The following is a 22,771-nucleotide window of genomic DNA, read 5'->3' as shown; positions in this document are numbered from 1 at the left end:
GAGCAGTGGCTCCCTGCCTTTGCTTGAAATGATCCCATAATCTGCCTGAAAGGTTGGTGTGTCCAGCTCAGTCGTTCTCAAATAACGAGGCCATCTGCCTGGTCACATCGAGTCCCAGGGACACAACCACAGTGACACACTTGGCAGCCCTGCAAGTGCCAGTTCAGATTCCAATCAACATGAAGACTTGCTCCAAAAGAAGGATAAGTGAAGACTACGTGTATGTTACAACTTCTTCCCCAAGGAGCAACCTCTGTTTTTTTTACTCATTCATACAATTTAAAGGTGCATAACAAGCTATCTGCCTGTCCATATTACTTTCAAGTAGCTGATCCTAAATATTTTCACTGAACTTTCTGACTTCCATTAACACAAACTGGATAAATAATCTGTTGGTATCTCACAGATTTTGACCTTTCTCTAATTCTGTGCTTTCCCTACAAAACAGACTGCAATACTTTCCTGCTCTCACAGGTCTCCTGACACAGTCACCTTTTTTTCCTGTTATCACAAAGGTATGATAGGATTCATTTTGTTCCAGGAAATGCTGTTCTCCAAGCATCTTGAGTGTGTTCTGCTAAAATTCCTAAGCAGAGGAATTTTTAGTGCTCTGGACACAGGATTCAACTTGGTCCCTGCCTGGTTTCACTGTCTTGTGTAGTGGGATCCTACTTGTTGTAATTCCCTATGTTTTCCTGATCTTCTCAGTCATTTTGATCTTTTAAAATATCCTGTTTTTGTTTTCATGCTGAACTGTTTTGTATTTCACTAGTTTTGAAGTTAATGTGCTTAGAGAGCACATGAAAATGTTAACATTTGCTTACAAGCTGTTAGAAGTAACTTCAGTGACAGAAGTTAGAAGTTCATTCAGTGACACTACAGACCTTTTTCAAACAGCACAGATTGCTATTTTTTCTCACGTACATTCACTGAGGAGAAAGCTGATTTTAGTGTCTGTCTGGCTTACAGGACTCTGTAGGATGTCACTGAGGACAGCTATAAAGTCATGTCAGTGGGAACACTTACAACAGCAGGCGAGGGCACGTGGATGCTGGGGACAGAGCGGGGCCGCACGTGGTTGGCCAAGTGGCACAGGACGACGCCGTCGGTGAGAGCCGCCCCGAGGTCGCTGGGCAGTGACACCTTCAGCCGCGACTCGATGTTCTGTGGGAAACCAACAGGGACACACAGGGAAGCTGAGAGCTGCCTTCCTCCTGCTCCTTCACTCTGCACAAGTTCCTGCGAGGCAGAGCTCCTGCACTACAGCTCTGTCTGTCCTCATGGCATTTCCAACCAGCTTGCTGAATAACCCCAAGGAAAGCCCCGTGCATTGCTGCGCCCAGCGCTGGCCACAGCCTGGGAGCAATTGAGTTCAAGGAAGAACAGCTTTCATTGTACAGCACAGTGGACTCATACAAGCATTATTCAAAAATAATGGAAATTGGGCTCTAGGAACAGTATTCTTAACTGTGCATGTTCTCAGAGAATAGTTCTGTCAAGAGAAGGGAAAATAATTGTCTTTGTGGGTTGGAGGACAACACAATTAACAAAAGTCAAAACAATATTTTTGCCTTTAAAATAAAATTGGAACTATTTGGTATAACCAGTCCTTTAAAAAGAAGGTAGTTAGAATTTGTTTAAGAGAATGAATAAAAATTCAATTCAGGCTTTCCAACTAATTTAAAACGCTGTTGTAATTTAAAATACAGTTGTAATACTGTATCTAAATTTAAGTATTAAAAAAAAAAATAAGCTTACCTGGAGAACAGAATAAGAGACAGACTATACAGAAAGCAATCTGAGATGCCATAAGAGACGGTCTGCAAGCACCCTCTGCAAACAAGTTTTATCTAAGGTAGTTACCTTTCTCCTTTAGAGAAAGCAGACCATCCTTACTTCAAAACTTCCCCCCAAAGAGAGGGAATTTTCTCTATCTGGGATGCTTATGGCTTTTAAGATTACCTTCAGTAAGTATATTCTTATTTATAGGGAAAATTCAACAATTAATTACAGCACTTCAAGAAACCTCTTCACGCTCTGCAGACACAAGTCTGGGGCAAAGCAGAGCAGTACTTTAATGCCATGAGGCATTTCCAATATTCCTGTTTATTGTATCTGGGCACAAACCTGAAGTGTGGTGCCTCATGGCAGATAAAAAGCATAAATATTAGAAACATTTCTAGCTCAAGTGTTCTGCACTTAACTAAGGATAAGGCAAGAATCAACATAACAGATCTAGAGTACACAAAGAAACCATGATGGCAGCATGACTGGCAGCAGTCTCTGCACTCCATCTGCTTATCTGTCAGCTTTATAGCAAAAAAGAATTTAAAAAAAGACATTAAAAGGAGACAGTAAAGGTAACTTTCCAGGGAGCTCCTTACAAGTGTGAAAGCTGATAAGGAAGAAAGGAAGCACACATAAAAGCAGAGTTCAATGGACATTTAAGAGCAGGACTTGACATAGTTTATTACACAGAATTTGAAGCTGACTTTACCTACCACAAACAACCAAGTGAACACTACTGCACCAATCTGAAAGAAGTGCAGAGACTGTACCACACCATTTAATTTTGGTCAACTGTGCCCCTTATCGGTTCAGTGAAACTTGTCCATAAGACAAAGGAGATTTAGCAGGGTCACAAAGTGCATTTCCTGCCACGTTCATGTTCTGGCTCCTGGCAGCACTGACCTTGCGTAGCTGCTCTATCAGCTCCAGCTCCTCCTCCCGCTGTTTGGAGTTTTGTCTCACTCGAGGGTCTGCAGAATCATTAGCAGGAGACAAGGCACAGGTAGAGGATGAAGAAACAGCTAAAACAGCAGCATGAAGGAAAGAACATCACTAAGCACAGTTTGGCTCTGTGTTATTTGCTATTTCACCGCACACAAAGTTCCAAAATCGGTACATTACATTCCTTTTCACAAATCTCTTTCTTACCTTTGATTATTAATCAAACTAATGGTCTACCAACCTAAATGAGATGTCAACACAATTGCCTCACTGTTTAGATTCTGATCTTTCTGTTAGGTAATAGTCATGCACAAATGATGACAATGTTTTGCCACACACAGTATGTTGAAATGGTTCTGTCTTTCTCCAGAAATTGCAATTCTGTTACAGGCTACTGGGCAATGCAAGAATTATCAAGTTGTTGAAGGCTTGTGTGGCAAAGGTGTAAGTGCAGACCAGGATGAGTGAATTTTCACACTTCTACAGATATGACAAAAGAATATTGGGCAGCTCCAAATAAAACCCTGTTTGTTCACAACATATCTGATGTCATCTGTCTACAAATGGAATTCTAAAAGTAGTTTGATGATAAAGACCTGAAGTAACAAAACACTGCAAGCCCCAGGTAATGCAGATGTCAATATAATGTAGCAAAACTAGCTGATTTCTGAGCTATGTAACCTACCTTTCTTGGCTCCATCCCTGACAGCTGTTCGGAAAAGGAAACTCTCAGGTCGCTGGGAAGGGTTTCTATAGGAAGGCGGGGCTGCATGGCCAGGATATGGAGGGGAAAGGTGGACTAAACAAATGTGGAAAGGCACAGGAAAGGAAGGAGGAAGAAGGAAATGGTTAGAGTTTAAATAGGAAATGGGTACAGCAATGTGGTAATTAAAAAGAACAAACCAAAAATTTTAATGTAATGATGACAAAATAAATTACAGCCATGCATGATAAAAGCAGAGCAGGAAAAGGCACTTCCAAGGACACTTGCATGCAAAGCACATTCCACATACCAATTCCAACAACTGTTCTGACTCTTGCTGAATGCATCTGTGTGCCAAGCCTCTATGAAGGCCTAAACCAGCCATACCCTATGCTCTGCCTAAGGACATACTTCATCCCTGTTGTCTCTTCCCTTGTGTTTTTCGAAGGAGACCCAAGTAACTTGGTAAATTCTCACACACAGCAGTGCCACAGACAGAGGTAGGAACAGATACTCCCCTTTCTTCATAGGGCAAATAAGCAAGCAGGCATTTGATCTTATTTTTCAGAATTTTTTTCCTGTCCCTGTTACCTGTCTGAGCAGTAGGTGAGCCAGGGGAGATGGTAGATCTGTCATCACTCTGTGAACAAAAAAGCAGAAGAGTATGAATGGTCCTAATCTGGAAAAGCTTTGACTACATTTTAGTTTGCTGTGCTTTAAGAAAAGCTCCAGCCATCTAAATGTGTTCAGAAAAATAACCAGAAATAAGAAAAACCACTGTATGTTTGTTTCCCAAGTCTTATCTCTGAAGAGACAAAGTTTTTTTCTTTTACAGAAATGATACAAGTGATCTTTTTCCTTAGGAAAAATAATGGTGAAACAAGACTGACTATGCAATGACAGATCATTGTTAACTCTTCCTTCCAACCCAAACTGAGAAGTGCTCTTTGCAAAGGGGACACCAAGAAACAGGTATTAAGCAACATGCAGAATTGGCAATACAGCAGCCCTGGCAGATACTCCTCTTTGACACCTTTGCTAATGTGGAACTGCCATTTACTGAACATCTGTCCCCAGTGAAACACACTGTGGTTACATCACAGTGCTTACACAGACTAATGAATTCTTGTGAGGAATGAATTCAGCACAACAGTTTCCACAGAAAAGAAAGAAACAGGCAAAGAATACAAGTGTACTTTTGATGAACTCAACTTGATCAAGAGTAAATGATCTTGTACAGAAAAAGCAACATCAAAGACAACCAAGAACCCCTTGGAGCAGAGACTTGTTACCATGTTTTATAGATCAGGCCTCCTGTAGACACAGCCTAAAGCTAAGATGAGGTAATACATCCTACAGTTTCATCAGGTGAATCAGGTTCATACCCTACCTGAACTTTTGATTAGATGTTGACAGACTAACACCTGTTTAAACCGATGTGTGGATCCAAGATTTTTTTGTTGACTCTAGTGGTGAATGATAATAGCAAGAGGTACCTTGACAGGACTGAAGGTAGAGGCACTAGGCAGGGTAGTAGCACAGCTTTCTTGGTTCAACCCTGAGAGTGACTGAATGCAGAAAGAAAGAGAAGGCAGCAGCAGAGTTAGTGAGTAGCTGACAGGTCATACACAAAGGTCGAAGTAAAAGTGAAGAGGTGATCACAATCACATTCTTAGAAACACTCAACAAGCAACACAGAGATACTTGCTGAACTACAGTTTGTTACTTCCTATCCTCCTGAACTTTCTGGGAGGTATAGTGCTTTTTTTACATATAATACAGTGACATTTAAAACAGAATTAAGAACTGTGAGGCAAAAGCTTCTTTAGTAACACCTATGCTGTCAGAAAAAAAGAAATTTTACTATACAACAGTCCATTCAAGGACATAATTAAAAATAAATAGCTTTCTTTTTAGTGTTTTGAGAATGTTATGCATGTCTGAAAAATCAGGGAAACCCACGTACAGAGGTTCAGTAATACACACTTTGTATCTGCCACAAACACTAACAACTGGTCCTTGTGATTACACATAAAGTAAATGAGATTCTGCAAGTAAAATCTCACTCTCGGGGAAGATGTCAGTGCCAGGATTTACAGTGTTGCCACAAATAAAGTGCAGTCACATTTCAATTATGACCAATATCAAAACTAGCCAAATAAATAACTTTTCCTGTTTATAGAACAGGGGCTGTAGTTATGCCCATCTGTCACTGACAGGTGGATCTAGAGGGCCAAATCCTGTGTCTCACTGAAAGCACCATGAGAACTTTAACATCTGAGGACTGAATGGCTCACTATGCTTTCTGAAACAGCATTCAAACAGCAAAGTGACAGTTCAGCACAGGAAAGAACATCAAATGACACCTAGAAACTCTACAAGTAGTGAAAAGACACATTTGGGAGTTAGTTAGTTTTAAAAGCATTTGCAACTTTTCTGCCATTCCAGAACAGCACAGCCAGAAGGACTAGAAGTGAAGGTTTATACTCAGGGCAAGCCTTAAACACAAAAGTTTTTAGGCCCTGTACAGATTTACAGCTGATCCTCAAGATTGCCTCTTTCTCCAGAGCAGGGCAGAGCCAAAATGGTGGTTTTTTTTTTTTTTTTTTTTAAGAGTTTCAAATATCACTTGACTTGGACAACACATTAGCTAGCACATGAGAACATTGAAACAAACCAGAACTTGGTGCTCTGTAACATCAATGCATCTGTTTTTTCCTGTATGAAAAGAGCAGGGCAAGCTTGACACAGACTAGCAAGAAGTGGTCACTATGCACACACCCAGCAGTGGGCAGAGGGAGGGGACACAGCACAGCACAGGGACAATCACAACACCAACACACCGCATGCTCTTCACCTGTTTGTGAGTGCCTGGCCTCCTTTTAATGGTATTGGTGTTATTGTCAATCTCAAACACAAAGAGAGGCTCAAAGCCATTCTGTCAGGGACAGTAAGGAAAGAAAGAGAGGGAAGAAAGGAAGAAGTGATGCAAAGAACAACTGTGAGAAAAGGCAGCCACAATACTAAAGGAGCCAGGATACTGCAGCTCAGACTTAGACCACCCTCTGCACTTGCTGCACACAGTCTTTAGGTCTAGCACTGAAGTCACAAAAATTTCCCTGTGCCAGAAACAACGGCAGATACAGGCAGTGCCAAAGGAGAGCCCAACCAGAACTCTGCATGAACCAAATAAGGATATTTTAAGAGAATTCGGTTATTAAACATTTGAATACACAAATGAATGCCAATGGTCTGAGAGAAAACTCCAGCATACAAGTCTGCATAAGTCAAGTCCTGCTTACTTTACCCATACCATTATTATTTGTAACACTCTGGTGCTTAACTTAAACGCAGTCTTAACTTCAAATGTTTCAGAGATCCTATGTGCTAACAGTAGGATGACATACTCAGGCCACATTTGAGAACACAACGAGAAAACAACACAAGGAGGGGAGCATAAGGCAGCAATGACACAAAGGTTGTGAGAGAAAGAGGTCACAGCAGCTGCCTGATGCTTCTGAAGTACCTTGTGGGCTTCACAACAGAGAAATTGAGCAGCAGTTAGAGAGGATGTTTTGGGTTTTTTTTCCCCCTTCGACAGTACTAACACTGTAAGGGACAGTATAGGAGAAAACAAGAAACTATTTGGAGAAAAATGAGATTTAGAAGCAACGAAGGCTGAAGCCAAGTCATTAGCCAAGTCTGAAAGCTGATACCAGTTCTAAAAGTAATCTCTACTGTAACAAATGGAACTATCCTTGTCAGAACAGCAAGAGGTTCTGACTAACATAAAACTTTTATTTTCTCAGAGACGCCAGTGATTTCACTTCTTCAACAACATTTTAGTCTGGTTATCTATCACAGGTCAACCCAAAGACATCCACCACAGTGTGCAATGAAGTTCTACAGCCAGATTCCACTTCAAATCATAGGTATGCACCAGCAACTACAACTAAATGGGACCATTAACATTCACAATGGTATGGGCAATTATTCTGGGACTTCAAACCAACTGTCCTCACATTGTTTATAAACAGAAGGAAATGGTAAGAGTTATCTCTGCAACAAGAATACATTTTAATTTTAATTAGTGATTAAAGAGAACAAAAAGATGACCAAAAGAAATACTGAAGATTTTAAAAAGGAGATTCACAATGGAATTTTTTGTTAAAGCAGTAACAATGCCAGAAGAGCAAAGTAGTAAAATAAAAGCTCATTTGCTTTCTAACTGCAAATTAGATTTAGTACTTTTAAAAACTTGTCCTTACGTCCTCAGAAATTAGACCTAGCTAAATATCAAACCCAAAAGGATCGGGAAAATGTCAAATGAAATGCAATAGAATATAAAAAGGTAAAAGCAATGTAGACTCTTATAATTTTTAAATGCAAACTGATGACCATTTTCTTGATGTTGAACAAGTTTTTACCATGTAAAATACATTTGTGTAAACAAAAGATGGTACAAATTCATGAGCCAATATGGGCCTAATGTTTCAGTTACAGTAATTGCCAGAAACAGCTGCCCTGGCATATGTGATCATCAGGCACAGTGTGGATTTCCACCATAGAAGAGAGCTACAGATCAGAAACCCCAGCATTTCATATACTATTATAATTTAGTGCTGCTGAAAAATGGGAGGAATCAGAAGAAAAATGAACAGAGAAATTATTGCTTTTAATCGTTCCCTGCCAGTCTGGTCACTCTTTTTGTGAAGTAAAACAATGTAACTTGGTTAAAGACAAGAAAGGAAATAAATAGCAACGGGAGCTGGTTTCAATGTAGTTTCTGAAAATTCTTTATCTTAATTTACAACAAAAGTCATGTGATCACAAAATCTAATAGAACTGGGGTTCCTACAGGTGTCTTTGAAATATGTTCCAAAGACAAATTGACTGTGAACAGAGAATCATCTCAACCCAAAGTACTTGATTTCTCAAAACAGCCACATGACTATTACATTTCTCTCTAACATTTTAAGCTTTCTTTCTCACCCACAAAGTGCTAGTCTTACAAAAGCAGAAAACCCAAAAAGTCTGAATAAAGACACAGTAAATATCTTGACCAACATGTTCAGGAGAGAGACACTCTAACCAAAGAGCACTGCCTAAAGAAAATTTAGGCAGATAATGGAAGCATATAAATCAAGAAAATAAATTCTAGGCATGCAGTCATGCAACAGCAGGCAAATCGGGTGTATTTTTAATTTTCTAGACATTAATTAGATTATGACATTAATTAGATTGTTTAGTCATGCTACATTGCTAAGATGCCACAAAGGAAGAAATAGCATAAAACATGAAATATGTGCACACTTGTTTTTGATAAGTGTTCAAAATATATTATTTTTAAGACATTTGCACTAATAAACAATACAACTGCATGAGGACTATTTAATGATTTGTAGCATTCATAAGTAGAACACTTCTAGCATGCCAAGTGTTTCCAACCCCCATGTGCAGGACACAGATAAGTTAAAGCAGAAGGCTGTAGTAAGCATAAAATCGCTTCCTTTACACTGAAGAGCACATCAATTAGGAATCAAGCTGAATGGCAAAGAAATCAAATCAGAACAACTAGAGGTGAATTTTTTATTTTAGAAACTGTTCTTTACGATATCATAATTTTTTTTTCTGCTCTCAAACAAAATATAAGCTTTAATTATTTTGTGGAAAAACATCATGGTATTATTAGCAAATGTCTGACAGCAAAAGTGTCAACATATTCATAACATCATAGTTCACAGCTAAGCCACTTTTCAAAGGAGCCAGCCATGTTTTATGCTATTTAGATTAGCTCTAAAACAGTTGGTCTAATCTGAGACAATCATAACATGTTGTCATTTCTATGCTCTAGAATCTGCCACAGAAAAAGGCCATTTCGTGCAGGATCTTACCACTAACAAGGCACTATCATCAGTATGCTGAGACCTTCTGGATGGAAAGGGACACTGGGAGGTGGGAGAGATGGAGCAATGTCAGAAACACACACAATGTCAGAAACACACGGTATGTGAACAGACAGACATTCTGGAACATGTACTGCTTGCTTACAGCACTGTGAGCTCTTTAAAACAATCCATGAAGTATCTGTAACTCTGTAGGAATACACAGCCCCATAACCCAGGAATTACAGTGCAGTTGTATTACTTAAGGCATAAATTATTCTGCTTTCTGTGTTGTGTCAAGCAAATACAGAACACTGCATTCACAGCGCTGACTCTGGTAGAACAAAGGACATTTTAAAACAATAAATTAAGAACAGAAAAACATTAAGAAGAAAAAGGAGCAAAAAACTATTTCAATTAGCCCACTTTTGGTAATTTTCTAACCAAAAGAGTTAGTTGGAAAACACTGCTAAAGAACTATCATATTTCTTACAATATTAAAAGTTCTGATCTGATTAACACTACAAAGTGAATGATCTGGTTTTGATTATAAATACTACATTATTGAAAACTATAGTAGAAAAAAAACTTTAAAAAATATTTATTCCTTTTTCTGACAGCCCTCAAAATTCTATTGCTGGGACAACTGGTGATCTAGGAAGAGGAAACTGGGAGAAAACTGATTTGTGAAGGATGACTATAACACTGCAACTTGACTGAATACTCGTGTTAGAATATAAACTGTACTGCTCACAAGGAGCAGGTTAGAATAGAATATTAAATGTAATTTCTGCAGAGAACACAGGAAAACATACAAAAACCAATAAAACAACACACTTGGACAGGCAATCTACATGAACAGAAGAAAATACTAAACTGAGCCCATTAAAAAAACCCCAAACCAAGGGTTAACGTGAAAAAACTATGCTATAATCCAGTTTTGAGGTATTTTCCACAATGAGGAAAATAACTCTGATGGAGAGCTAGGAATTTAAGCACTGACATCCCTACTAATGCTCTTATTGGACTCTTACCTCACTATCCATTGGACTTTGTTTCTGAGGACTTAAGGAGGCTTTTTGCTACACAGAGAAGGAAAAAACGAAACTTAAAATAACGCCACAGAGAAACAAAAGCTCACAACAAAGCAGCATAACTTAAAAGTGTTTTAAAAAAAGAGGTCTCAGTTTTTAAAATAGAACATGCACTGGGTTCACTGAGCTGAAACTTCCTTGATATTAGTAAAAAATCAGCCTTTATTCCACATTCAAACAAACAAAAATTTTAAATTATGCATATGAAAGATACATCATGAAACCAAAATACAACTCAGGGGAGGAATTTAACTGCTGAGAATAAAGTGGTCATGAACAACAAAGGAAACAGAAGAAAAATACCCAAAAATCAAATCCAAACCAAAAACCCCAGGAGAGTCATCAATGAATAACATGCATCTTATAAGCTTAAACTTTAACTAAAAGACTGAGCTGAATTTTTAATAAGCACCTTTACTACAAAATAGTGCCAGGGGCCTAAAAACAGTTGTTGCTAATGAAAAGCCTAGTTTCAGGCAGCTAAGACCCTTTTTCTAAACTAACTTTATACATTAAATATATGCAATAAACCATGCTTCGCCTCTCTGCAGACCACTCTAAATCCAAAATAAATATTAACTGAAACATTTCTTAAATTTGTGATGGTAAGATTCGTGTAAGTGACCAGAGCAGCAAACAGTAAAACAAATTTAAATCAACTATCATATAAATAAACTGGCATGTTAAGCAGAAGACATGAGTGCAGAGATAGAGACAGCGAAGACACAGTGTTCAGAGTGAGTGCCTGATGTACCATAGATCTGCGCCCATGCTTTACCCAGAACTAACTTCTTTTATTATCACAAAAAAGCAAAATAGATCAGGCAGCATTATATTTTTGTGTGTATGATTATTTCCTCCCTGCCAAATTTGTCTTCAAAATTAAACTGTCTCTATTCCTTTTCAGATAAAATGAAAATTGAAAGTATGAGGTGAAATATGCAAAAATCAGAATTCTTTACAACAATCACATTTTGGGTACATCTTCCATCTTCCTCCCCAGGTCTAGCTTTGCCTGTGTTAAGCTACAGCACCAACACTTAATGAACTTCAATGCTGCTTGTCCAAATTCTTTATAAAGTGCTGGGAGCATAACATACCAGCAGTAATTACCATGGCAATTAGTTATAATTAAGGGATTTAGAAAAGATAAAGTATGAAGTAGGTACTGAAAGGAGGCACCTTAACAAAGTCAAGGACAGCTTCTCTCTGAATCTGCTTCGTTCTCATCCTCTCCTCCTCGTACTGGAGGGCTGCCAGCTGTGCCTCCCGCCGCGTGCGCTCGATGTGCCGGCGCTGCAGCTCCGACTCTGTGCTGGGCACCTGCAATCAAACAGGGCATCAGGCTGTGAAGCCAGAGCTGCAGGTGGTTTATGGAGAAACAGCCCATGCCTTATGGGCAACATCAGTTTGGTTTTACATCAAACTCGTCAAAAACAATTCAAATTCTATGTGTTACCTGGGTGTGGTGACTTGACAGCGAGAGAAAATAAGGTGAATCAGGCAGGGGTCTGACAAATGCAAAAACAGAGAGTAAGTAGACTTTTCATCTTAAATCTAAAAATTTTGCATACATAAATTGTCAGTGACACACAAGTATCTGATGAAATCAGAAGAGTAACTGTCTATTAACAGCTGTGATGATGATTTGACTCACTGTGAATGACAGATTTTGTGACGCCATTTCTATTTCTATTTCTTCTCCTGAATTGTAGTAACATTTTTTCACAGCACAAGATGTACCAGGGAGAATGTACACTTGGCCTACTACATTGAGATACTCACTACTTTATACCCATTCTCTAAGAGTAACCAAACCAGGAATTTTTCACATGATCCTCATATAGAGGAACAACTACATAGTATGGTTATTTGAGGGAGGGGAAAATAATAAAATGAATCAGCAGAAACACTCAATTTCTTTTTCCCTACCTCTCTGTCCTGTCCACATAACTCCTTAGTACTGGGTGATGCTCTCTGTCGGGCATCAAATTTAGAGTTTCAGGTCTTCGTAATTCATCTGTATCCCTGCAGGTAAGACACCAGGTGGAAGGGGATATGGCCACTGATGCATATAGACTACTGTCAAATTAATTCTACTCTAGATTACAACTGGTTTTGTGAGAGAAATGCCTAAAGAATTAGCTTCATAGAATCACAAAAGTGAAATTTAGACTAAAGAAATCATATTGTGACACCAAGTCAGATCACAACTGCAGTTAGTAATTAAACATAACTTGCTGAATTAACAATGATTTAAAAATACATGAAGATGGATGCTCTCTTTTAAGACAGTATTTTGGTTATTGCAGGCTTTATTCTGCTCTGAAAATAGCAGAATTATTTTAAACATCAGGAACCTTTGGTATTTTCAGCACAAATCTGCTCACCTCACCAATCAGGATGACACAAGCCCTCAAAGACACAAAGTAAACAAGAACCTATCTGGCTCTTATCCATCATATCAACAGTAAGAGAGAAATTTTGCAGTCAGCTCTTTGCCAGAAGGCAGCTGTTAGCACTGAAATAACTCCCAAGGTCCACAGCCTGCAGCATGTACCCTGACATGTTGCTGCCTAGAAACAAAGTTGATGGAAATCAAGGAGCTTACTCTTGACAGCCCAAACTCTGCAACCTTTGCTCCTGGGGCAGCCATGGTTCCAGCTCCTGGAACACAGACACACTTAACCAAGCTTTCCCAAAAAATGTCAGTCCAGCTGGCTGTGTGAACACTTAGGGCCTTTTCCTCATGGAGATGAGATGTGGAAGACCCAGATGTTACAGGTCTCTTCTGTTACTTAAATTAGCACTGAACCACATGACAAACTCATTACTTAGAACTGTTTTGAACAGACAGGACTGGGTTCAGCTCAGTGCCAAGGAGTGTGTTCAGAGCAGAGTACACACAGCTTTGTTGCATCAGGAATGCACCACAGTCTGTCCAGAGGCATAAACTGTATTTATTTAAATGAATCAACTAATATAAGTACTCTTGAGATGAAGTCTGTGTTATATCCAACTTTCAGAGTTTTAATGGCTCCAGCATGCTAAAGAAAAACAAACAAACAAACAAACAAAAAAAAGAAGAGGCTGGCTGCCAAGGTATTTGCACAGAATTACTGTGGAAGCACTTTACAGCTTGTGGTTGCTACAAAATATTTGACTAATACAAGCTTAAAATACAAAATATTACTCATTGTCATATGGCTGTTTTTAAACAATTTTGAAGGCAATAACAACATGATCTGATTTTAGTGCCTTAATAATTTCACTCTGCTGCAGAATAGTAAGCCACAATTCATTCAGATTGCTGATTAACTACTTCTGTGTGGAGATCTGCTGCTATCCTTAAGTTAAATTTTGAAATCACTGGATAGCTTACTGAGCTACAACTTCCTTTATCATTAACATCTGTCTATGTAAACAGCAGCTCTCCCCAGCTAACAGCCTTCTCCTATTTCCTTCAGAATTATCACAGAAACCAGTGTTTGGAAAGTTTAATTAATTCCATGTTGACCACAGAAGTTTGAAAAAAAAAAAAGTAAACAAACAAGCAAAAAATCAATTTTTCAAACCAAGAGCACTCACTTTTTTGGGGGAGAACATGGCAGAATTGCTATATCAATTTATATCTGACTTGTGGACAGGATAAGGACTGCTGACATATGCTGGAATAGTTATCCTCCCTTGTATCAGTACAGCTACTGTATCTGCACGTTTTCTGCACATTTCAGAATGCCTATAAAAATGTTGCCAAAACTCTGGAAAAATTTACACACTAATCTTGGTTTCATTTGCTCTTTCAATACCTCTTTAGAATCCATTAAAAATTAGTTTCTACTGACAGCATAAGTAATGACATACTTAGGACTAGCAGTTGTCTTTTCCACCACTCCCCTGCCCCCCAAACATTCTGAGTACAACTTGGAACAGGGCTGGTTTTCTGTGGAGTCCCTACAAATTCACTTTCACTCCACAGAATACTGAAATACTTCAGTAGTATAATAAAGGTTCTGTCGATTTTAATTTGCAAGAATTTGCTTGTTTTTTATCTTTTATTTGCTTATCTTACTTTTTTTTTAACTAGACATCCCAAATTCTTTTCAGAAACCTAACCACCCCTCACTGATACTCTGTCCAGTTCTGACCTTTATTTTACAAATAAGCATTCTCTCCAATAATCATTAAAGTAATCATTAAGGAGTAATCATTAAGGAGCATGTGCATACTTCATCAAAATAAGAAACTTGTTTTCAGAATTGATTTCCATTCTATCCCTTCTGCTGACGTAGGCTCATGATTATGGCCCAGATAGGTACTTTTTAAAATAAATGAATCTTTCACAATACCAAAACCAGCAGGAGTCAACCAAGAATATGTCCTCATGGCACATCGGATACTCCACAGTATCTCTAGCCTTCCTGCAAATACCTTTATTCCTTTGGTCCTCTATGCACTACACCTTAAATCGACTATTAAATCAAATCACAAATTAAATCACAAAAAGCAGATATTAAGTCAGTTTAAAAATATGCACTTTAATTATGTAGATTTCTTTAACCAACTGATTTTAAGTCAAGCACTGGCATAGAACAGTTTTGCCTTTTGCTCACTGTGATTATTAGAATTCCAATTCCTAATTTGGAGCAATAACTTATCAAAAAAGTGCCATACACACTTCTGGTAAAGCAACAGAAAACAATTCCATTTTCTAAACATGTTCAGTAAATACATGCTCCGCATTCATAATGAAATTCTGGATAAAATTATTGTTGCCACAGTAATTCTTACCTGTTTTGGTGTAAATGTTGTCTTGTATTCTCTGTTCTCTGAAATTCTCTGATGGATACAGGCTTTACTGGTGAGCTCTGAGCAAAAAAAAAAATCCCAAAAGACTAAGCTAGCAATTTATTCAGAAAACTGCACATTAATGCCAAACAATCTCTTTGTAGAGCTACATCTGTAACTACTGGTATTTAAAACACCTGATGATGAAGCACAAAACACAAGTCAGGGATGTTAATTTCCAACCAAGCAAGCTCATTCGTATTTATTTCTCCAAATTAAATAAATAATAGTTTCAAGATTAAATATGCCTGCTCATAACTTTAGGAGTTTAAAACCTCCAGTATTATGAATCATACAGAGAAGTTCATGTAGCTATAAAATTTGTATTGAAATGTAAATATGTTCTTTGGAATTTAACTCTATGAGTGTAGAGCAATGAAGACTGGATTCTCAGAAACACAGAGCTGGTGGTCTTTTATGACATTCTAAAGACAGGTCCCCGAAGAACTAAGAAAGCAAAACATTAATTTTGGGATTAATAAGAACACTTTAGTTTAATTTGAGCAATGAAATAATTTATCCTATTGGGAACAGAGACATATTGCCTTTGGTGTTACTGAAAAGCTTCCACTGACACCCATTAATATAAGAAAATAGAAACTTTTCAAGATTAACATGCCAATTTTCACTCATGCCTGCTGGTATATTGCAGTCAGCCTTCCTAAGCAGTAGAGTATTTTGGACTGTCTTTTTAGAGAAACTACTCCTTCAGCTAAAAGCAATTTAATTTTTATGACTAGACAGACCCCAAGGAATAGCTGTTGTGATGCTGACCAATGCCTTTTCCCTGTCTACAGCAAGGAGTCTTTGGGTTGCATTGCCTACAGTTTACTTAGAACTAAGTTTTGCTCTTGTGTCTATGCTTCAGCTTCTGTGATCTAAAACTGAATTCATGAGCTTTGCAAAATGAATGCATCTTTCATATCTGTGTGACTGATTTTAAACATAGTAATAAAAGCTAAAGAGACACTTTTTTTTCTTTCTTTCTTCAAATAGCAAGTATCTTTCTGCTTCAAAACACACAGAACTTTGAAAGGATACATCTGAATCACAGCACCATAGTTACTGTTTAAGCAGAGCAGCCACAAAGATTTTTTCAGACAAGTTATTCATATAGTCTGTACAGTGAGGCACTGAACTGTGTAAGTGGGTACATAGGTATTAATTAAGACTACAGAACACAGAAGGATAAGATCTGGCTAAAATCTGTTTCTATAGATTCAGTTTCTGAGGACTCTCCAGAAGTGTAACATCCAAATGACTTAAGAGGGAAGAGTTTTCCCAAGGGCTTTGCTGGGGTGTGTGAATCAAATGAACACAAGGAAGCACCACCTCATTGGAGATGCGCCGCTGGTCGATGTATGCCATGAACTGGGAGCTGAGGCTGTCTGAGTCCTGGCACTTGGGCTGCCTCACCTCCTCCTCCTCCTCCTCCGTGGCACAGCTGTCAATGTAGTCGATCTGATCGAGATCGTGTTCCACTTGACAAACATACACAGAGAAAACACCCACAATCAGATAACCCACGAGACAGAACAAAACCCACCAATGCAGCATGGTCAGGAACGAAGGCCCTGCTTTTTCTGCCATCTGGGAAAGCTCAGTGTGAAAGCTCTTGGATTTTGCCAGGCCAACTAAAATTAGATCAACAAATTTTGAAATAATTGTAAAATTTATGCCTTTTAAAAAGCAACAAGGAACATGTATCAGGCAGGTAGTTTTAGACTGCTGGCTGCAAATACTTTTGCAGTGACTGAAAAAGTAAATACTGTATTTCCTTTTCAAAACCGAATACTATATATCAAAATATTTCAGCTAATATTAAGACTGTACAATGACCTGTGTATATTTTTGGAATAATTTCTCTTTCTCTTGGTTCTCTGTCAGAAAAATCAGAATGGATATGGCAGATCCTTCGACTACTATTACTGCTACAACAGAATAGAGAACAGCACACCTAAGTTATCTGGATTCAAATACAATAAATATAAGAAGTGTATGTGGAAATAATGAGCAACACTACAGAAAATAACAAAATTCCTCTAAAACAATGTAACACACCTACAATTTTATTTTAAAAGAAGAATGAAAAAAGAAATTAGGAATCACTGAAATGAGAGCAAGAAACAGCACAGCTTGGCTGGTATTGATTTTTGTTTGTGTGGAAGATACTATGTAGGGCAAATTTTTCACTTGTCACTGCTTTTTCACATTCTGCCCCAGGATTCTAAGTCATGACACTAAGCAAACACCCCTGGTGAAAAATAGTGCACTGGGGATGAAGGGGAAAGTATAAGTTCCCTTTCAGAGCACTAGAGCCTTATTTTTTCTTAGAACTCTCCTCAAACTTGCTCCAGACTCTTGTAGACATTCTTCTTTACTCCCCCGCCCCTTTCCTGCTTCTCTACAACAGACTTCTCTTTGCCTCACCACACAATCTAGCAACTGTTACGGCCAAAGCCACCCCCTCTGCTACTACAACCATCCAAAACTACATTCCTATATACTGTGGCTTCATTAAATTTCCATCTCAGTTTCAAATCTTAAAACAGCCCAAAAAACCCAAACTTCCTTTCTTCCTAGGCTTGCTTATCAAATAATGATGATGATTATAACAACAATAATACAGAAAAAGGTGAAAGATAGTAGAGTTTTGTGTTAGGAACACAAAACTGCAAAGCATCTGGATGTCTGACAGCCACATGCTACGGTTTGTGCCCCTCTCTGATACACCTACTCATGAACTGATCATGCTCCAGCTTAAAAGTCTGCTAGGCATTTTGAAATCCCTGGTGTACAAAAGCCAAGAACAAAATAAAGTTAGTCTTGGAGGCGGAACTGGCACCACTACCTGTTATTACGGCTGCCCAACGCTCCCCATGAAACCATGTCTTCAATTCTTCTAACTGCCAGAATTTAACTGTTTGAATTCAACATTTTTTCCCATTATGGTGTGAAAGAGTGTGAGTTAATGACAAAGTTTCAGATATTTCTAGAAGGTGGCAAAGAAAACAAAAAACTGTGGCACAGAAGACTAAGACCAAGAAAAGAAGATGGATAAAGATGGGGAGGCAGAGGGAAGAGAGAAGAAAAAGTGGGAGCTGGGCATAGGAAATTAGATGTAGCTAGGAAGAGCAACATGTAGAAAAAATGAACTGTAGCCATCAGGGAAAAGGAAAAACAGGTAGCAGCTGACAAAGAAGAAGAATCAAAGTATATGCAGATGAGATTTAATAATAAGTATTGCAGAACAATGGAGAAGAAGAAATGAAAAAACAAACCTGAAAGATTGTTAAAATAAGGCATATGAACAAAAGGAGACACTGGTAGCAGCAGATTTCTGGAAGTTAAAATGAAAGAGGACTGGAGATCAAGAAACATGGAACGCACAATCACCTCTTGAACAACTACAAAGGTGATCCTGTGAGACTGCACAACACCAACTGAGAAAGCAAAACAAAGCACTGCCACTCACAAGCACCAGGCCCTCCTGGATGATATTACAGTTTGGATTAAAATCTAAAACTGGAATGAGACACTAGTACCAGTCGGAAATGTAAGACTCCCTGACAAAATTGCTCATCCCGTTCTGAGAGCAGCTGGCACAGAGCACTGGCAATTTAAAACTGCAGTAAATTTTCCCCAGAAGCTCAAACAGCAAAACACCATGCACTTGGTGTTCAAGTTTTCAATATTCTAAATTCAATATTCCAAAATATCATTTGAAGCACTTGAGACTTTAACATAGGACATAGGCAAAAGCTGACAAAGTTTTCAAGAAAATAACATTTCTGCAATCTGAGTTTGCCTTTAACATCCTTAAAACAACAGTATTTTTACAGTTTTCAAAACACTGTTTTCATGTTATTCCACCTAGACCTTTCTGGGTTTTTTTCCCTCTTTTAACAATCTGTAGGAAACAATCTGGAACTTTAATAATGATGAATAAATAAATACAGTTAGCCAAAGGTCACTACTTACCTCCACCATTAATTACAACTGCACTCCCTCTGTTTTCTTGGTACTGACTTTCTCTTCTCAGTCTCTGCTCTTTGGTGAACTCTGCCACACGTAATGGGAGATCTGAGAACTCATCTGTTGGCTTTGGAAAACAAACAGTGAAGCCTGGAAACATTTTTCTTCAAAATCATAATTTTCTAATCTACTAATTCTTGATTTGTCCTTGATTTGTATTTCAATTGCCCTGTTTTACAACCACAAAACACTAATTTAAATCAAAAGACAGCTATAATGTATTGTTTTAAAAAAACATGTAGTTGAGCTTTCTTTAGAAACCGGCCGCCTACAGTTTTGATTGCAGTATCTGCACGTGACTGAAAACATCCCAGGATGGAAAATCCTAGCACCTTCTCTAAAATCAAGATAGAAGTGCGAGTATGGCGTATAGCTCACTGTGACACTTTAGGTCTTGGCTATTTTCTAGTTGCTCCAAGAGGAAAAGGGAGCTTCTTCCTGGCAATAATAATTGACAACCTTTTTGCTAAGAGATCCTATTTTCCTCTTTGTAAATAGCAAACAGATTTTAACGTTTTAAACAAAGGAAGACAACAAAATTTCCAGCTGATTTCCAAAGCTAAATTTTCATGTTCAGATTTATTTTATCAGTTGACTCATCATTGTAATATGATAGTGTTACCAATTTTTAAAAATAAGAAACCCTATTTTTCTCATTTTTTTATACTCCAGTAAATTAACCTCTCATGCACTGTTTTATACATTTATGTCAATACTTCCAACTTGGGGTCTGTCCCATATAAAATTAACCTTGTTTTTTCTCCAATAAAACAAGTCATATTGGCTTAAGGCAACCTGCACACCAGCACATGCATGTTACCTATGGAATGTGCTTGCAGATGCATACATTTCGTTTTCTTTACTGTACAATACTGCACTCAACAAAAATAAAGTTGTAAAACTTACTTCATTCCCTGACCATCTTTTGTCTCCGCTGTCCACACTATTGAAGCCAGAATCGAGTGCGCCATATGGACGACTGGAATAGAGCTCCTCGTGGCTGTCAAACACACAGTTTTAGTTACTGTGATAGAAACACCACCAAAAGCTTCTCAGCATTACAGAACAGCAGCAGAATAAGCCATCAGGCACACTTGCAGTGTGTTCACAAACTCAGCAAGTCTGAAAACCTCACACTGCACTTGCTACAATAGAGCAGGAGACATGTGCTGACAGCTCCCCATCCTTGTCACTCAGCTGTTACCTGCCAGTGTCTGGCCTTCAGAGCTAAGCTGATTCAAAGGATAGATCCACCCTTCAAACATTTCCTAAAGAGAAATTATGACAAAGCAAACTGCAAACTGGTCTCACATTTCTTCGTTTAGCTAGTCAAACTTTCATTTTCTACTACTCCTATCTTTTGATTGAAAACCACTGTCAAACAAACTTTTACATAAATATATACAAAATCACAAAGAATAAAGAATATACTACTTCTACTAAAAGTTTGCAGCATGTATTACATAAATGTCTTCTGTGTCATAATTACATAAGAAACTGCAGTAAGCTGAACAGTATTTCAGATATATCATAATGTAATAACTGTAGGAGTACAGTTTTCATTTACAGAGCTTTGTCAATAACATGTCTAGACAAAGGAATTAGACATGTGCCTAGTGTTACAATACAAATAACCAAACAGGCATACAGTTCTTTACATTTCTGGGCTTAGAAAGTATGTAATTCAGCAGTATAGCCATCACAGATGTCAACTCTGGCAACTGCTGCAGATAGCTACAGTAAAAGAGACAATGGGACTTGTCTGATCTGGCTGCAGATGGCATTTCACAATGGCTCAACTGTCCTATTGGCACTCGATGCCCCAGGGAGAACTGCAGCAGCAATTACTACATAATGCACAAGGAAGAATGAATTTCAGGAAGCCAATTGCTTCACCCCATCGTAACTAAATTGCAGGTCATTTTCTCACTGGCATTGCTCTCAAGTTGCTGCTCTCTCTGAAATTCCACTTTCAGGAAATAATTATTTTCAAATTTTATTATTATTATTATTATTATTACTATCTTAATAGAAGACTGACAGACTACTATCAAGGCCTATTTTAGTTTTCAGAAAGACATGAAATAGCAAAGAAGTACCAGGAGGGATGGAGGCTACAGATGAGACACATTAAGCTATGCATCTGTTTCTATGCAGATGTAGACTAAAAGACAAGCTCTTGAATCTGCATGAGTTTTGATTAACTCAAATTCACTTTTATGGCCCTGTATTTGAACAGAAAGATCATCTGCATAATAAACCATCAGAAAGAAAAAGAGCCAAAGAAAAAACCAACTCCCTTCTTCTGGGTAAGAAGAAAAATGAATGACTATGAAGTCACCCAATGTAGTTAAAGAGCTATTTGAATTTGAATAACTGACAATAGAACCATAATTATACTAACAGTTCATAGAACTTGCATATACTTTTAAAACGGGTCAAAGAAAAATCCATCTGCAGTAGAATTCCATTTTAAATGAATCAATATTTTCAGCATCTCCTGAGCACCTTGTTGTAAATTGAACAATTACTGTAAATTAATGAACTCAAAAATGAGGAAGTGTTTTGATACAAATTTTCTTTTAGCCTCCCTTCTTTTCAAATAATTTGAAAAGCTTTACATCTAACACTAAAGTTAACTGGAAGCTCAAAAATACATAAACACTTGATTTTGAATTTCTCTTAAAAATTAACAAACTATGTTAGAGCTAAACAGATCATGCCATTTCCTCATTTAGAGCCTTTTCCTTTCAGGTAAAGGACAGTATCCTCAGTATTATGCAGAAACCTGCTGCACCAGCTTGTATTGGAAATTGATTAACCCTTGACATATTCATATGCTGACCTCATCTAGAACAGTAACTTATGACATTCAGTGCTGATGAGGAATCACTCTGTCAGACCCTCATGCAAATTCTTCTTCATAAATCTGACTCATGATGATTTCTTGTGAAGCCCCCTGATTTGTGTTTTATTGCTGCTAAGGCAGCAGTACATCCTTCAGTAATTTACTCTTCCACATATTATTATACCACCTTCAAAGATGACAGAAGTAATTTTTGTATATATTCAGTTTCATATTTCACTGACTCCCTTTTTTCTGTATCAGTAACAGAAATAAAACTTAACTCCTGCTTTTTGCTAGACATCTTAATTTAGCAGCTGATATGGCTGACTGTTCCAATATTTGTGTTACAATGCCAAGCAGCAGTGCCAAGTGAAAGCTTGCCAGAAATAACAGTTTACTAACAGGGTGGAGATCAGCATTTACACCTGCGGTTTGAGCACAGCCGTTACAAAATTCTGCACAAAAGGTTAAAATTCACAGCTGGGATATGATTCAGTAAGTCTGTGGAAAATATTAAGATCTTGTAAACTGAACATAGATGTTAACAACATGGGAGCATACCCCCTGTATTGTTTATTACTATTCTATTTTTACTGCATATCAGCTCTGACACTGCCTTCCCATGACA

At 38.0% G+C, this 22,771-nt stretch overlaps 1 protein-coding gene across 25 annotated transcripts in view; it reads right to left on the bottom strand.

Moving 5' to 3' along the window:
* Positions 1 to 22,771, bottom strand: part of LRCH3 (leucine rich repeats and calponin homology domain containing 3) — a 59,934-nt gene that overhangs the window by 9,869 nt on the left and 27,294 nt on the right. For 2 of the 25 annotated variants that reach the window (XM_030280230.4, XM_030280227.4), the window contains exons 7-21: positions 20,202 to 20,295; positions 19,242 to 19,362; positions 16,593 to 16,741; positions 15,204 to 15,280; positions 12,345 to 12,440; positions 11,872 to 11,923; positions 11,595 to 11,735; positions 10,353 to 10,400; positions 9,328 to 9,381; positions 6,291 to 6,371; positions 4,930 to 5,001; positions 4,025 to 4,073; positions 3,416 to 3,529; positions 2,692 to 2,810; positions 1,027 to 1,164 (exon numbers count right to left, since the gene is read on the bottom strand). In XM_030280230.4, coding sequence (XP_030136090.4) covers positions 1,027 to 1,164; positions 2,692 to 2,810; positions 3,416 to 3,529; positions 4,025 to 4,073; positions 4,930 to 5,001; positions 6,291 to 6,371; positions 9,328 to 9,381; positions 10,353 to 10,400; positions 11,595 to 11,735; positions 11,872 to 11,923; positions 12,345 to 12,440; positions 15,204 to 15,280; positions 16,593 to 16,741; positions 19,242 to 19,362; positions 20,202 to 20,295 — 1,405 coding nt within the window. The remainder of the gene's footprint in view (positions 1 to 1,026; positions 1,165 to 2,691; positions 2,811 to 3,415; positions 3,530 to 4,024; positions 4,074 to 4,929; positions 5,002 to 6,290; positions 6,372 to 9,327; positions 9,382 to 10,352; positions 10,401 to 11,594; positions 11,736 to 11,871; positions 11,924 to 12,344; positions 12,441 to 15,203; positions 15,281 to 16,592; positions 16,742 to 19,241; positions 19,363 to 20,201; positions 20,296 to 22,771) is intronic. The other 23 variants (XM_030280234.4, XM_030280239.4, XM_030280240.4 and 20 more) reach the window with 18 other exon arrangements.

Source organism: Taeniopygia guttata, chromosome 9, assembly GCF_048771995.1.
Source record: "Taeniopygia guttata chromosome 9, bTaeGut7.mat, whole genome shotgun sequence".
Taxonomy (NCBI): domain Eukaryota; kingdom Metazoa; phylum Chordata; class Aves; order Passeriformes; family Estrildidae; genus Taeniopygia; species Taeniopygia guttata.
This window is presented reverse-complemented; position numbering and strand designations above follow the sequence as displayed.